This window comes from Poromitra crassiceps (genome assembly GCF_964638095.1).
Source record: "Poromitra crassiceps genome assembly, chromosome: 9".
Classification (NCBI taxonomy): Eukaryota; Metazoa; Chordata; class Actinopteri; order Beryciformes; family Melamphaidae; genus Poromitra; species Poromitra crassiceps.
This window is the reverse complement of record NC_139630.1, coordinates 38,703,946-38,721,614: the sequence shown is the minus strand read 5'-3', so window position 1 is coordinate 38,721,614 and position 17,669 is coordinate 38,703,946. Positions and strand designations below refer to the sequence as shown.

General features: G+C 41.9%; 1 protein-coding gene across 1 annotated transcript; it reads left to right on the top strand.

Annotated features, from left to right (window-relative positions):
* The first annotated feature begins 201 nt into the window (after window positions 1–201).
* LOC310782697 (26S proteasome regulatory subunit 4) lies at window positions 202–12,696 on the top strand. The gene is made up of 11 exons (XM_083643422.1): window positions 202–223; window positions 806–859; window positions 1,274–1,370; window positions 2,230–2,354; window positions 2,930–3,115; window positions 4,274–4,402; window positions 5,077–5,173; window positions 6,893–7,082; window positions 8,081–8,232; window positions 9,507–9,661; window positions 11,068–12,696. The coding sequence occupies exons 1-11, from the start codon at window positions 221–223 to the stop codon at window positions 11,200–11,202; spliced, it is 1,323 nt and encodes a 440-aa protein (XP_083499548.1). The 5' UTR covers window positions 202–220; the 3' UTR covers window positions 11,203–12,696.
* Window positions 12,697–17,669: the final 4,973 nt, after the last annotated feature.

Below are 17,669 nucleotides of genomic sequence, written 5' to 3'. Positions count from 1 at the left end.
GGACATCAGTTGGCAGTTTCATTGTTGACATACTCACTGAAAACCTTTTACCAATTAATTATCAGCCAAATTAATAGTTGATCTGAAATGTAATGACACTGGAGTTTTGGCTTCACGGACCGCTTTACTGGCACGACAACAGTGTGAGCATCTTCCCGTGTGAATTTTGTCCTACAGATTTGCCGTACGCCTTGACGTCATTCCAGAGCGACAACCAACAATGGTAAGTGAGCAAGCAATTTTCTGTTGCGCTTATATTTTCATGACAATAAAATGTATCCTTCGCCAATAATACGTTCAATATTGCACTTAAAACGTTACGTTCCATACTGTTACATTGTTTCAAGTGATTGGTGTCTTGGATGGGGGTGAAGGGCAGACATAAAAGTGTATTATAGCTTGCTAGGTGATCGCTAGCTAACGCTTACGTTAGCTTTTCCCCCGGTTGGCAGCAATCAATGCCCCATCTCGTTGCTAAGCTAAATCATCCATTCGTTGCTGTGACAACTTTTTCCCTCTTTTGTAAAATGTTTATACTTGGACGCCGTTATCCATGCTGCTAATGGGAAAGTATGCCATGCCGATAGCATTATAAACGAGCTAACTGCCAGGCTATGACTTGACAGCGAGACGCCATGAGCTGACTACAGCTCTGTCAGTGTAACCGCTAGCTAACGACGTTAACGTTAGCCAGCGCTAAATATCTGGCATGGAATAACAGTTTAATACATGATGTAGCTAACGCTACTAGTACTTAGGACTTAGCCTGTATGTGTCTCATGAATGTTGATGTGTGTTTTCTCAGGGTCAAAGCCAGAGTGGAGGCCACGGTCCAGGAGGAGGCAAGAAGGATGACAAGGTGAGAATGACATAGCTTCTGCTAGCCAGTGTTAGAGCTATCTCTAGTCCTGTTTGTTTTGGTAGCAAGGTAAAGCCTCAACAGTGTTAGAGCTATCTCTAGTCCCGTTTGTTTTGGTAGCAAGGTAAAGCCTCAACAGTGTTAGAGCTATCTCTAGTCCTGTTTGTTTTGGTAGCAAGGTAAAGCCTCAACAGTGTTAGAGCTATCTCTAGGCCTGTTTGTTTTGGTAGCAAGGTAAAGCCTCAACAGTGTTAGAGCTATCTCTAGTCCTGTTTGTTTTGGTAGCAAGGTAAAGCCTCAACAGTGTTAGAGCTATCTCTAGGCCTGTTTGTTTTGGTAGCAAGGTAAAGCCTCGCTGTACCTGGTGCTATTTTGTCTACTCTGACCCGTGTCATCCCATTATGCTCACGACAGGACAAGAAAAAGAAGTATGAGCCTCCAATCCCCACCAGAGTTGGCAAGAAGAAGAAGAAGACCAAGGGACCGGATGCTGCCAGCAAGCTCCCCTTAGGTGAGGAACTGAAAAAGGCAATGCATCCTGGAGATGTATTATGTCTCTTTCTCCCTCTTTTTTGTAGTTGCCACACAATGTTGCTTCATTTGTAACCAGGGATGCAAACATGGCGCTTTTTGGTGCTTTTTGACAGACAGACAGACAGGGTGACTTCTGTGATTCATTCAGATCTGAGGAATTTTTTTATTTATTTTCTATTTTATTTTATTTTATGGGGGGTATGGGTGACCGGTGAATCTATGATTACGTTATCAGTTAGGAGTACAAATGAGGAGTACAGTGAGAGGACAAATCCAACTCTGGTAGGATCCATAATACTATCACTGGCATTAAAACGAGAAGAGGACAAACACACAGCGATATGCATGGGCTGACTATGGGTGGAGATGTCAAACCATTTGACAATTGGTGTGTAATCAGGCATTAGCCTCTGTTAGGTTCTCATACCAATTTTCTGCTTCCATCTTTCTTTTCTACTGAAGTTTGTCTCAGGCTTTGACTTGTATTGTCACTTTGTTTCCATGGTGGTGTAGAGTAGCTCATTGGATGGCTCTGACCACAATAGCCTCCTTTTGTAAACTTGTACAGATTGAACAACAAATGATGTGAACATCACAATTAGCTATCTTATATGTTACAGGTTGAGGTAGCTTTAACAAGACAAGTGCTCATGTTCATAATTCCTTTATGAACAAACACGGTCTGAGAAAGCAAGCAATAAAAGTTATGATATACAGTATAGAATGGCTGTGATTGGATCCAATTTGTGTTATCCAACATTCTTAATGTGTGTGTGTGTGTGTGTGTGTGTGTGTGCGTGTGCGTGCGTGCGTGCGTGTGTGTGTGTGTCTTTCAGTCACCCCTCACACCCAGTGCCGTCTGAAGCTGCTGAAGCAGGACCGGATCAAGGACTACCTGCTGATGGAGGAGGAGTTCATCAGGAACCAGGAGCAGATGAAGCCCTTGGAGGAGAAACAGGAGGTCAGCTTCTGCAACCTCACTAGCACACTAGGCTTTTCTCTCTCTGCACATCTGGGCGAAAGAGAGGCCAAATCCATTTGTAATAGTTATGGGGGGGGGGGGGGGGGGGGGTAAATGAGCTCTTGACTAGTCCTGCAGGCATTGTCTCTGCTTTTCAGCCTGTCTAAGGGACGGGGCCACCAAGCTCTTTGCTCACACATTTCCCCCTGTGTGTCCATGGTCCAGTATTGTTTATTGTTGGTTATGGACACATTTCCTGTGTCTAGCTGATGTTTCCCCAATGCCAACATTATGATCAGGGTTTGCACAAGGTCCTTGCAGTGCTTGAATTTTGAGGAGGGGGGGGGGGGGTCAAGTCCTAGAATACCTTGAAAATAGCCCCTTTTTTAACAAGGTGATTAAAAAGTCCTTGAATTTCAAATGAACCACATAACGCCGTCTGTCAGTCTTATATTTTTACCAAAGATTTGTAACAAAACTTGCCGACGGCTGAAATGCACAATTGATTTCCCAGGCGACATAATGCACCCATTCCTTCAAGCAGTTAATATCTTCCCGCATATTCTGTTTTCCAGGAGGAGAGGTCAAAGGTGGACGACCTGCGGGGGACCCCCATGTCAGTGGGCACCCTGGAGGAGATCATTGATGACAATCACGCCATCGTCTCCACCTCAGTGGGCTCAGAGCATTACGTCAGCATCCTGTCCTTCGTGGACAAGGACCTCCTGGAGCCAGGCTGCTCTGTGCTGCTCAACCACAAGGTGATAGTTCGGGGGGTGTTGCTTATTTGAGGTTTCTGGCTTGGCTAGGGATGACTTTTTAAAAATATGTTCACAGGGCTTAAAGTTCTCAGGCACCATGCCTGATTTCAGGCATAGTGTGGTTTTAAATTATATAATTTTTTTTAATGAAACTTCTGGTATAGGATATAGATCCTCTACACCAGACTCAAAACAAACAACCATAGACCCAAAAAGTTATTTAAAATCACGGTAATCTCCAGGCGTAGAATTAAGTCATTTTTAGGACACGGCCACTTTGGCCTTTGATAAATACAAATTGATAGGGGGGAATGTAATGTAGGGCATCAATGCCAAAGCCAATGGTTATTAAAATGCTTTTTTCAGGCAGTTTTCCTCAACAAAATAAATGTCCTAATAGAGAAATTAAGTGCTGCAGTGTGATACAGCACATGGAAAGTTAGTTACATGTCCAGTAACACACGATAACGTAAATGTAACCCAGGTTATTTTCTGTAGCTACAATTTACAGAGGTTCCCTAAACGCCTCATATATGCAGGCTACTGCTACCGCTAGTGTTTTTGTTTATTTGCTGTGTCACATGTCGTTTTAAAGGAGGACATCTGCAACTTTGTTTGAAGGGCACAACAGCCAGTTCAAAACAGGGCATGCCAAAGTGGCCTTGTGGGTAGTTAATTTTAGAAGGGTATTACGGGCAATCTCCAGGGCATCCACGGCACTGGCCTTTTGGCCTTGGTATAATTCCTGCCCTGAATTTCACAGATAATCCACTCATAATCCACACCGGTTAACAACTCACACACAACAACAAAAAACAAAAACACATATACATTTCCTACTGGACAACTTTTCATGCCCCCAAAACGTTTCTTGCTGTAACCTCTGTGTTCAGGTTCATGTAACTACCACTGATTTAAGAAAATAAAATGGAAATTAACACAGCCACGAAGCTGTTAAATGGTGTGTTTCTCACTCAACTACTTATTCTGGAAAAGATTTGGTTTTGCAAGCTGAAACCACCATGTGTCTCAATAGTAGCCAAATGCTATCGCACAATGCTGTCAGACGCATGAACTGAACTTTTCCGAAGCATATCCATCTGTCTATTAATGATTGTGTTCATTTTGTCATAGTGATTGTCTGTGTGTAACCCATAGGTGCATGCTGTGATCGGGGTGCTGATGGACGACACTGATCCCCTGGTGACGGTGATGAAGGTGGAGAAGGCCCCACAAGAAACTTATGCTGACATCGGAGGACTGGACCTCCAGATTCAGGAGATCAAGGTACAACACGCACGCGTGCACACACACACACACACACGTCTGAAAGTGTGAGACTTGCCCAAGTCAGTGCTTTATAAACCCAAACCCAAACCGAACACAAGGGTTTAATAGCTTTTGAGAATGCAAAGCTAAAACACAAGATTTCACGTTTCATTTCAAACTCAAGCCACACTAAAAACCCAAGCAGTTACATGAGAAATGAACTTAATTGTCCAACCCAAACAAATATGGCCCAATGAGGACCAATTTGGTTCTTCGACATATTGAACGATGGATGATAACAGTGTTAAGAGTCAAACCTATGACCACAGTAGTCATTCTATTCTCTAATTAGGATCATTTGTAGTGTTAAATTAGAGTGAAAGTAAACTATTGGGACCCGTTGGACCCCCACCAAGAACCCCTGGCAGTCCATATACTGTTGTTCACTATATGTGTTGAGCTCATGAAGCAAGTTAGTAGTGCAGGATTGTCAGTTGGCATGTTTGGATATCAACTGTTTGGATATCAACCTTGTTTCTGACATTGATATTGAGTTTTTTTCTCCCTTTTTTGATGTCAAACAATATCTGGCCATTATCCCCATGCTGATTATGATTGCATGTGATTGTACAGGTTCACTGTGCTTTCCTGAGACACTGAGGCTGACTGCCGTTTTCTGTTGTTCTTCACAGGAGTCAGTGGAGTTGCCCCTAACACATCCAGAGTATTATGAGGAGATGGGCATTAAGCCCCCCAAAGGGGTCATCCTATATGGACCACCTGGCACAGGTGAGTTAACCTGACGTAGCCAGATGGTTTGTTTTCACATCTGGCAAGGAGTCGCTTGGGAAACCCTTTCAAAGGGCAGGCACTTTCAAACTTTCAAAAGGTATTAGTCTAACTCATTGGTTCCCAAACTGTCATCCGCGGACCACTGGTACTCCTCAGGGCTCTGCCTGCTGGCCCGCCAGGGCATTGCATCCCCCCCTCCAGACAACAGTTTTTACATACACCTACCTGATGTTGCAGGGACTGAAATGTGACCACATTATAATGGATTCAAGAATTAGGATTGCCCAAGCAATTTCATGGTGACTGAGGCAATCAATAGATTATTTTCAATAATCAGTCATCAAAAATTCATTAGTATTCATAGACAATCAATCATCAAATATTACGTGTGTGCTGTAATGCATCCACTACTGCTTCGGAAATGCAAATATCGTATTTTATGAATATGTACGTATCAGAATTATACATAGCCTAACCTTTAATTTTCCAGTTCTGTCACATTAGTATCAAATCTTTTTCAAATGAACCCTAGAAAAAGGTTTAGTCATGCGGGTTTGACAGCATTGGCAAATTCCATTTGGTCATTAGGGACCTTTTTAAAAGGGCACTACAACAGGGAAGGTGAGGAATTGTCACCGACCTGCTGCAGCCTCTAGGTGCTGTTGTAGATAAGAGCGCTGTGTAGTTTCAGAGTCACTATTACACAGTTCTGATGATTAAAAGCACTCCTTCCTGAGCAGATGCGATGCGAGGTTTGTCGTCTTTCCTCGCGTGGAATTGATTTTCTTTCCACAAACAGGACACACCGCATCATCCTATAATTCTTTGGCTTAGGGTTAGGGGATAAAGCCTAAATGCTCCCAAAGAAGAGAAGAAACATTCACTTTCTCCGTACCCAGCACATCAAAGCACTTTCTCCATCAGAAAACTGCCAATTGGTGAGTGGAAATTTCCGCCACGACGTGGAAAAAAAGATGCCACACATAACGATTATTTAAAAACTAATATTGCATTTATTTCAGATCACATACTTTTTACAAGCAAAATAAAAAGATAAAAAGATGATTATGCGATAATTAGCTTGACCCTGCGGTAGGCGTGACTTTTTGTATAACCGCGGTAATGTGATAATTGTGGCAGCCCTATACGGCATATATCTAATCATATATCATATATAAAATATGAGTGTGATCTTCATCAATCTCATCAAATGGGATGGAAGATCTTTAATGTCAAAAGCATAAAAGTACAACAATTACACTTAAATAGTTTTGTTGTTTGTTGGAAAGAAGCACACTTTCCCCCACTCATCAGTGTAATGGTAGCAATAAGATGAGAGATGTGATGTGTGACCTTTTAACTAACTGTTTGTAAGTGTGGATGGGCAGTGTTTGATATTTCGCCTGCAGGCTTCTTAGCAGCAAGTTAATTAGATTGAGCAATGAGCTGGTGTCCCAGGTCTAAATCAATCAGTCTGAATCAGGCTAGAATGAAAACCAGCAGCACTAGGGGGTCGTCACGACGAGTTGGGAACCGCTGAAGCATTCAACACTACCAGGAGGAGGAGCCAGCCTCGAACCGGGAACCTTCCGATTCCCAGGCGACAGCTCTAACCCCTGAGCTAATGCTGCCCCAAAGATGTACATCAATTAATGCGTCATGTCCTGGAAATGTCATGAGTGATAATAACCTTAGCTTGCATTATGTGCGCTCCAGGTAAGACCCTGCTAGCCAAGGCGGTAGCCAATCAGACGTCGGCCACTTTTCTGCGCGTGGTGGGCTCGGAGCTGATCCAGAAGTACCTGGGAGACGGGCCCAAGCTGGTCCGAGAGCTCTTCAGGGTGGCAGAGGAGCACGCCCCCTCCATCGTCTTCATCGACGAGATCGATGCCATCGGGACTAAGAGGTAGAAGGGCGTTGGTGTGTGGAAGTGTGAGACGGAGTGAGAGGGAGTGAGAGCACCGGAACAGAGTGATAATGTATCACACCATGCGCTGTTGAGTCACAAGTGGAGGTTTTTTCAGATTCAGATTCAGATTCAGATTCAGATATCTTTATTTGCCATTGTGTAAAACACATAGGAATTTGTTTTGACATTGACAGTGTGCGCATTCCTTAATCTTTTTCACATATAAACAACAAGACAGCACACAAAAGGTTTTAGTGTGATCGCACCATTTGTTTTTGACATGCTTTATATCAGTATAATTTTCCTTCGTGTATAATGGTTTGCTGCATCCTGTAATAGCACAGCAGATGAGGTAGATGTATTGCTGCAGGGCAGGCTTATTCCTTCATCCAGTTCAAAGTGATTATGTTGTGAAAATGTAACACATCTGATGCAAACGTAGCGAATCCCAGTGCGTGTACATTAATCAAATTTCAGCATTCACATTACCCAGAAGAACTTTCTGCTTAACCTTGTTTCATTAAGTCAAGTTGACACAATAGCCTAGTACAGTGACTGTAGCAGTAGCCTTTTCCCTCCCATGGCAACACAGGTGGGAGGAGCTGCCGTAGGTAACTGAAAGTGTGTCGAAGGCAAGCCAATATCAAAAGCTCAATTTGTCAGTTTCTCATCCCTGTAGGTAACGAGACAGAAATAAACCGTGATGTTGTTAGGCAGGATATTGGCTGACTTAAATGAATGAGCTTGTAGATGACGTAGGCGGGATATTGACGGGCTTAAATAATAAATGAGCTTGTGGACTTTTTTTACATCAGCCTTATGGACACGGCTGAAAAATAACATTTAGTAATAATATGTGATGGATCAGACTGAAAAATAACATTTATTAATATATGAGATGGACAAGGCTGAAAAATAACATTAAGTAATGATATGTGATGGATCAGGTTGAGAATGTTGAAACCAGGTTAATGCTTCTTGTCCATGTCCTGTAGGTACGACTCCAACTCAGGCGGTGAGAGGGAGATCCAGAGGACCATGCTGGAGCTGCTCAACCAGCTGGACGGCTTCGACTCGCGGGGAGACGTCAAGGTTATCATGGCCACCAATCGGATAGAAACCCTGGATCCAGCCCTCATCAGACCTGGTCAGTGGCTGACTGCTCTCTATTTAGTGGTCTTCGTCTGAATCTGTCTGGGTGTCTACCTGTGTATCTAATATCTATCTAGGACTGTATCTCTCTGGTTACGTTAGTGAAATGAAATAAATGGCTTTTCATATTTTGGCTTTCATACTTATATTCCAGAATTGTATTAAGATGGTATTACATTTTTGCTTGCTTGGAAAACCTTGTAATTTCAGAAGTTAATTATCGAGTTCATTTTAAGACATGTTCTTAACAGAAATGTATGGAATGTTTGAGAAGCTCCAATCAGGTTGTCTGGGACAGATACTGATATTTATGATATTTATACCATGGTCTGGGTGAATAGTCTTTTCTGATTGGACAGCAGGTGTGTGTTAAAACAGTTTAACGCACATGCAGTCTGGCTCAAGTTTAATCACATGTTGTAAATCCATCCTCTACCCAGCCCCTGCACAGCTGTTTAAGCAAACAGTACAGCTAACGTTATTCAACTTGCTACTTCAGGCTGACAGAGCCCATCGTTTGTGAAAATGTTCATACTGATTTTGGGACAATAACACAGTTGGATAGCTAGCTTGTCTTGTTGTTAAACATACACTACTGTTATATTTACTTTTTGTCAACCGTATGCAATGTTATTGATTTTGAAAATTGCTAGCATAAAACATTAGCTTTCTGGCAATGGCTTTTTGGATCAGCTGAGCCAATTAAAGGGTCTCTTCTATGAGCTGAGCCGAATAGATTCCCTCCGCCATACCAGCTCGTACCCAAGGTTCGTCCTAATTTACTGGAACAGCGAACAACGTTTCCATTGCATGAGAAGCTGACGGGATGGTAATAATTGTTCCAGGTATTAGTAGATTTCCCAAGTGTTGCTAGGTAAACAGTTTATGGCTTGTGGAAAAACTTTAGATTTTGATAGCTAAATTTGGACCAAAATTAGCGAATTGCTTTTATTTTATATTGTTATCAAATGACCATGGTATAAGCAGGATAATCAACACCGAGGTGTGCGTTAAACGCTTTTAATGCACTTCGCCTCCATGTCATCCATTAAAACCGTTTAACGCACACCTAGGAGTTGATTATCCCTTACATACAGTACATGTCAGATATATATATATATATATATATATATATATATATATATATACGGTATATATAATTCTGAGAGTTATTACTAATTATTATTATTGTTATTGTTATGATCATTATTATCATCATCATGATTTGGTTTCCCTCTATCATGTGTTTCGTCCTGTCCTGCTCCTCAGGGAGAATCGACCGTAAGATTGAGTTCCCTCTGCCGGATGAGAAGACCAAGAGGAGGATCTTCCAGATTCACACCAGCCGTATGACAGTAGCAGACGATGTCACCCTTGATGATCTCATCCTGGCCAAGGACGACCTATCAGGAGCAGACATTAAGGTATGGGCCTATCAGGAGCAGACATTAAGGTATGGGCGGGACCTTCCGAGGCACGGCTGAAAACTGCTTCTCGCTCTGGTCACAGTGGCCGGTGGATTTCAAAATTCACTTGCCATTTTCACTGTTTTGCCAGCCATGTTGTTCTTTAGAATGGACTGGAGAGGAACCTACAAACATTAGGTTAGGTTGATCACGTTCCCAAGAGGCTGGTAGAGGATAATCATTTACTAACTATAAGCCAAAATCTACTTTTTTGGGGTTGGGGGGATTATTCCCTTTCTTTGTGCCCATGGTTTCCACACCTTTCTAGATCTAATGGTATTTGTAGGAGTACCGTACACTCTCTGGAGGACACAACAGTGGGTTAAGTTTTAAGAGGGCTTGCACAATTTAACTGCATCCTGGCGATGGAGATGCATTCTGTCTGTGTTCTTAATTAGCTCCAGCTTAGCTCTGTGACTACGGCCATTTATTGATTATGTTCAAAAGGTCTTGGCAAAGAGCCAGTCCACACGGTGGCTGAAACAGAAGGGGGTGGACATTTATTCCATTACAACATGAAGCTGTCTGAAGGAGAAACACCAGGGCAAGGTTTTCTCCAGTATTCCAGTGTTCCAGTGTTAAGATTTGTTTTCCTCTAGAAAGTGATTGCAAGTAATTGCAAGCCACTGGATGACTCTGGGAAATCTGCTCCAGAGGGTTTGCATTTAAGTGTACCTCTCGCCAGTGCAACTGTGCTGCCCTCTTGTGGAATCTTCCAGGCTGACACTTTGAGCAGATTACTATCAAGTGGTTGGTTCTTTACATTACATAAGCTGGTAAAAGGCTTATGAAGAAAATTAAGAAAAAGAAAGATGACAATTTTGTATTTTTTCTTTTCTCCCCCCCCCCGCCTTTTTTTTTTAATAGAACTTAACTGTCTGTGAACTAAAGATGTAGAACAGGGGTTTTCAAATGATTGTGACCCATGGACCACCATTCTGGCTAAGAAGCAACCACTGAGGACCACTGGTGTGTGGAAAGTGGTTAAGATTCTATGGGAACTACATTATTGAATGCATAGTCAGTCAGGGACCACCAGGGGGCTGCGGACCACGAGTTGGAAAACCCCCGATGTAGATACTCTAAATCCATCATTTTCACATAATTGCAGGAAGTACTGAGGGATTTGCTGACTATTTCTCGGCATGTTTTCATTAGTTTCCCTCACTGCTGATGTTGACTTACCAGATGAGATTTTGCAGTGAACCTGAAAACTTGAACCAAATGAAAACACTTTTTTTTTGTGTCCTCGCAGTGTCTCTCTCGTTCACTTCAAGGTATTTATGCACTGTGAGATCGAAAGATTAAACTTGAACACTGTCTCTCTCCCCCATTTCTCCATCTCCTCTCCCGCTGTCCTTCAGGCCATCTGCACAGAAGCAGGCCTCATGGCTTTGCGAGAGCGCCGTATGAAGGTCACCAACGAGGACTTCAAGAAGTCCAAGGAGAACGTCCTGTACAAGAAGCAGGAGGGCACACCGGAGGGGCTATACCTCTAACCTTTAAACTTTGACCTTTCTCTCACCCCCTCCCACCCCCCTATCTGCCATCACCGTGTGAAAGAGAGGAGGCAGCAGTTGTATTGTCTGTCTTCCCAGAGAGAGTTTTGATATATTTTGTGCATGTTATGTCTGGCTTCCCCGGCTCTCTTGTTACCGTTATGTGATATGACAATAAATAAAAAGGACACAAAAAACACAACACTTTGAAAGGAATCTGGTCATAGTTTATTAGTCCTTCCTTTCATCCATTTTGTTTACCGAAGCAATTTGGCTCACAGAACCCTCTCAAATCTCGTTTGTATAGAGGAGGCATCTGTTGATGTCTGCTCCTTATTAGATTACTGCATATTGAGTTCATCTCTGTATTTTAATAACTTGAGATAATTAATCACATCACATGAATTATTCAATCAGTTCAATCTCGCTGTTGTCGCCCTTGGTGTCGCAAACAGAATTAATTGTGGCATAAGTCAGAATGCAAAAGTCGTGTGGTTTTGCTTACCTCTGTATTACTCAACTTTGATTTCTCAGTCTCACACACAAAATGCGAGAGCCCGGAAACGAGAGAAAGGAGAAGGCCTGAGGGAACTCCCTGTCCTGATGCTGAAATTAATTCCTCTCTCCCTCTTAAAAGCAAATGTTCTCCTCCTAATTACTAGAATATTCCACATGACTCCCACACACTTTGACAACGGCGCAGAAGCACATACCGGTAATTAAATCTCGGGGTTACAGAACGAGAAAAAACTCGCGCACTCTAGCATTTACCCCGGACGTCGCTTCCAGGAGCTGCATAATGTCAGTGCACTTATCGCATTAGTGTTCAGTGTGTAAGGGGGAATGGAACTAGGGAATAGATGGTCTTAAAGTGATTTTTTTTAGCCCCTGTTTGAGATTCTGTATGGGGAAAGCACATTACAATACATCTATGACTTGATTTGGGCCTTTTCAACAAGGGCCCTTAGTTATTCCAGTGTGGCGAGCGTAATCCCGCTAAGCCGCCCTCGCAGTCGGTCTACAGTTTGACATGTGGGGAACAGCCACAGTGATTTAATTCCTCTTGATGTGGAGCCATGTGTAACTCGGTGCTCAGCAGAAAGTGGCCCCCATGCAGCAAGCATCTATTCCAGCCACTTACAGCATCCTGTTGGGGCTTGAGTGAGAATGATGCCGCCGCTGCTGCTGCAGCAGCAACCCCCCTCCTCGGAAACACTCTCCCCTTATTAAATCAGTCACGCATTTCAACGTCGACGCGCACATCGCAGCACATTCAGGAAACGGTCGGAAGGAAAACAAACATTTAAATCAAGCGTGCCGTGTTGCTGGGCCAGGGAGACTGGGTGGGTGACGAGGAGAGGGGGCCGGGTGTTCTAGTGAGGCATTTGCCCTGTCAGCTCCAGGCAACTCGTGGTTGGCTATTTCTACGCCGCCCCCGCAAACACAGAGACGCTGATGGGGGGATGATAAGGCAGGGCTGACCGTGTTGTTGGCATTCTCTGAAATGTCACATTCACATTACTATTCATTCATGTTGTGTGTGTGTGTGTGTACAGATTGTGCTTTTAATAAACGGCGCCCTGCTTAAAAGTGAATAATGTTACCGGTATTTATTATCGTATCGAGATCATCAATAATCTAACAGAAGAAATCCAAAATGAAACCAAAGAAAAATACTGTTTTGATGGCAATGGTATTATGGCATTACTAGCTAAAAAGCCACTCCTCAATCTAAACAAACAAAGCTTGAAATATTGAGGGCTTGGAGCAAAGTTAGTTTGCACAATACTTTAACTTTTTGTGCTGTCATATTGAGCATTACTATAAAAACAATACTGGTACAGTTTAAGTTGAATTATATTTATTAACTTTAAAAAATGGCAAAAGAGTGAAATATGCCTTTAAACATGCCACTAATACAGCCATGCAGAATATGTAATTAAACAATTGCAAAATACATTCATTTTAATACAAATCTAGTAATTACACTTCAATCAACACTGAAGCGATCTTGGAAGTATTGCTCAGCAACTTTCATCAAGGCCTTTAAAATTGTAGGCTACATGGAATAGATTGATGGCTGTAACCGCTATCAATCTGGATGTCCAAGGTGGGACATCCGCTCGTATTTCTCCAATCACCTGCATCGGTTCAAACTTCCTCCGGTCTGAAGCATTTTATTTATTCCCAACTTCCTTTGGCCAGACTCTGTGGGCGTGAAGTACAGACTGTCTCTCTGGCGCATTCGAAGAGTGTAGACGAGACAGTCTGGCTTGAGACACTACTGAGGCTCAAACCCAAAACCTCCAAATTGTGGGGTGGCCATAGGTGTCATTTACAATGGGGACATGTCCCCATCACTTTTCAACACAAAGTGGGACCCTTGTGTAATATAGTCAGAGAAGTCTGGAAGTATGGAATTTTCAAATGGAAAATGTGTAGGAACCCTTAGAAATGACTTTTAACTCTAAACTACTAGTGTGTTAATACATTTGTGTGTTACCAGCAGCTACTATCAGAGGTTGTCTTGACCAGTTCACACTCCTAATATTATCAGCATGTAATATTGTCAGCATGTATTTTGAGTTGACCTGTTAGAATCCTAACCAACCAATGCTTTTTCAGTGTCAAAAGTGGGGTTTTGCTTGGTGTCAAAAGGGCATACGGTACGTGCAGTTACGCCCTTTTGGTAGCAAGCAAAACCCTACTTCTACTGTTACAGCTTTAAATTTTGGTTTAATTACAAATTATGGGTCATGATTTCAGTTGTGTCCTTTTTGCACTTAAAATATCTCACTGAGACCTTTAAAGCGATATGATTTGCCCAACATGACGCATGCCCCTTTGGCTCCAAACCCTCGATAGGATATGTGACAACCATACAGAATTTTAAAATACAACGGTATGAGTGTTGTTTTCATTTGCATCGGTTGTAAATAGTTGTCAAATGTACAGCTTTTAAGAGAGAAATGAGCCACAATACACACCATGCAAAACCTAGTATCCAACAATCTCTCTGTATAGACTAGAAACTGATGTGCTCAAGATCTTGTATGGGGACTTTAAATTGAATAGACACATTTCAAAACAAGAGTTGTGCCGTCTGCCTCAGCATGGCTGTTTCAGCTTAATTTATCCTGGGGCAGCAATCGGCCTAAAGGTTAGAGAAGTAAGCTTGTGACCAAAGTGTCGCAAGTTCAAATCCCCAGGTTCTCTTGAAGATGCAGGCAGGAGGAAGTGAAGATGATCATGCCCTGACCTCCTTCACTGAATAAACTGGGCAGCTTGAATGTGTAAGGCTGTGATTGGCCGTTGCTACAAAGAGGGCACTATCTTGAGTTCCCTGGATAAATAAAGATTAAAAATGTAGGCGTGTGTGTGTGTGTGTGTGTGAGGGAGAGATACTGTAAGCTTAGCACTAAAGGAAAACCTTGTAACTTTGTACTTCAGCTGATAGTCATTTCCGCCTGTGAAACAAAAGAAAGTGTGATTGAGACAAATTCAATAATGCATAATGTGATTAATTATTTAATATGTTAAAATGAGTTGGTGTGAGTAACTTGACCTGGTGAGAAGACATCAAGCACATAGCGTGACCTCTAAGTGAACTGCAGAGATTCGCTGCATTGTGCTAAAACTTGGCCTTGATTTGACCACATAAGTAGGCCTATTAGGTATCTTATCTTATCTTACATATTCTTGAAGACTTAAAAAATGTAAACATTTAGAATTGTTTAAACTTTCATAAACTATCACAACTTTAAATACAAGTTTGTTTTACTTCAATGTTCACAAACAACAGCAATGCAAACAAACCTTTTACCTGTAGGCTAAAATAGGCCTACACACCTACAGGTAAAACTCAAGCTTTGTGTGCATTGTCAATGCTAGCATTAAAAGGCTCAATGAGTCCGTTTAAAAGTGGAAAAAGTTGTCTTCTGGCCACTAACTTCTAAAGACTTCACTGTATTTTAGTTAATACTTCAATCAACATTCTGCCTGACTGATATGCGAGTAGGCCTAGTTGTTCGATTCCACCCTTTTCCCACTGGGTGGTGCTGTTGTCAGATACACCTCACTCTCACATGCGCTTGAGGACTTGTGTGTAGATAGCAGACTGTTTATTCTAATTATGACAGCACTGTGATACTATCTGCTTTACCACATTTTTGCGTCGTCATCCTATCTACCGAATTTCATTTTTGAGTTGTATTCTCGCGGCGCAGCTGTGCCCTGAGAGTGAAAGCCGTGAAATAAGCTCATTTATCCTTTACTACCCCAACTGTATGCAACCTAAATAAAATGTATAAGCACAACAACCCTGCACATGCTTCATTCTTAAACTTCATGTAGACCTAACTAGAAGACTTTCTGGTAGCCAATGGCAAGTCTCGCACTTCCCATATCGAGCCTATCAAACAACTACCCTGCACTAATAAAACCCTGTCACATTTTGTAACCCTCAGCCAAGTAAATTTGAAGCTATGAAATAATTAACCAGGCAGTAGAGAAACGACTGATAAAGGTCTGCTCGTTTTAAAGTTCCTTGTATTTATATTTATTATATTTCCATCAAGTGCCACTGCCTGGTGCAATGCAGGTCCCACGTAGCCAATCGCTGCTGCCGATACATGGAGTATAATATTGCGGGTCTGCAGCGACCAATCAGAAACGCCATCACATACCCGGCACAGCAAATTCTCCAGTGTCAACCAGCCAGCTTCCTACACTTAGTATCCTTCCGCGGCGGTAAACTAGTGCGCTGTGTTGGGAGACTCCAACTCTATTCTGAATATAAAAAAAAAGGCCAGATGTTGTAGATGGGAGCTTCGTATGAATATTTTATATTAATTAATATTAATATTAATGTTTTTATTATCAAAAACATCAGATGTTAAGTTGTGAGGTCAATTATCTGTTCCCACTTAGGTGCAGTCTGCATTTTTCCCCAAGTCTATGAATTTTAAACAATGTCAATGCTATGATTTTCAAAATACTGTAGTTTCATAATAGGCTATATAAAATCAACGGAAAAAATTACATAATAATTAATTATTGTCCGAGGAGTTGGCCTTGATTGAATAATCTGGACTGATTGTAGTTTTAAATGTCTTAACTGTGGTATGGACTATGGAGCTGTGAATGCAATGTTTATTTATCTATGCTGTTGTTTGTTTGTGGTCTTTAATGTGCCTTAACTTATATAAAACCATGTGCAACATAACCCTCTTACCAGGGCATCATGCAAGCCAAAATTCTCAGGGGGCGACCTAAAGTCTGAATAGATCTGCAATGATTCAATCAATCTGCCCAGATAAAGTGTGCTGAATCCACTCATGATTGATTGATTTATCAACTGCCCCCTCAGTTTCAATGGGCATGATGCTTCTGCCTCTTACAATACAGTATAATTTGGGTTTTGATTCTCATTGCTATGATCAGGATGAGAGGAGAGGGCTAAGATAAGGATGATAGCCTTCTTACTGATCACAGATGGTGATTGGTTATGATGAGTGGTAGATGGGTAGGAAGTTAGCAGACCAGCCTGCACCATATTCAAGTCTTATAGGCGAGTGACAATAACAAAACCTGGAAAAATGAGTTTGTGTATGCTTTGTCAATCTAGCCTATACCTATCCTTTTGACTATGATGATGAGGACAACTACAGGCAATTGTTTTAGTCTGTGAGGTTAATTAGGGTGTTTGTTAAAACCATTTTGCATAACTAAATATTTGGGCTCAAGTTAAATTTGGCCCCTCAGTGCTATCTATGTTAAATTGGTATAGCCTAAAGATACTAAACGCCTATACAAACTCTCAACTTGCAAGTCAACTTGCAGTTTACACAAAACAGACCTGCAGTGTTGTAGGCTACTGGTAAATAGTAATGGGGGAAACTATGACCTTCAGTCTGTGATCATCAAAGGGAAAACACACACCATAAACCAAATCAGTTAGCCTGCTCTTCTACCTTCTCTATTTGTAAAGCGCCTTGAGATATCTTGTTATGATTTGGCATTATAAGGTATCGGGCCCATAAGCTCGCCCGCTGTGCGGGCTCAGCTCGGCTGCTGCGTGACCTCGCCTGACATCACTGTCACTGATGATGTCACAATGCCTATGACATCACTGATGATGTCACAATGCCTATGACATCATCAGTGCCTATGATATAATCAGTGATGTCATAAGATGATTTTGGTCAATAATGATATCACTGATGATGTCATAGACATTGTGACATCAGTGGGACAAAAATTGAAATAGACAGATATTGCCCACTTGCTCACTTTTATATAAGGAGGATAAAAATGATTGATTGATTGATTGAGTTACATTTTTAAAATCATGATGCATTCATTTTCCCCCTGAAATATAACACTACTGGGTTAGGGGTTTTGATTCCCCATGGAAAAATGTAGCCTACTCTGGTTTGCATAAATATCATGTCCACTGAAATGATTCT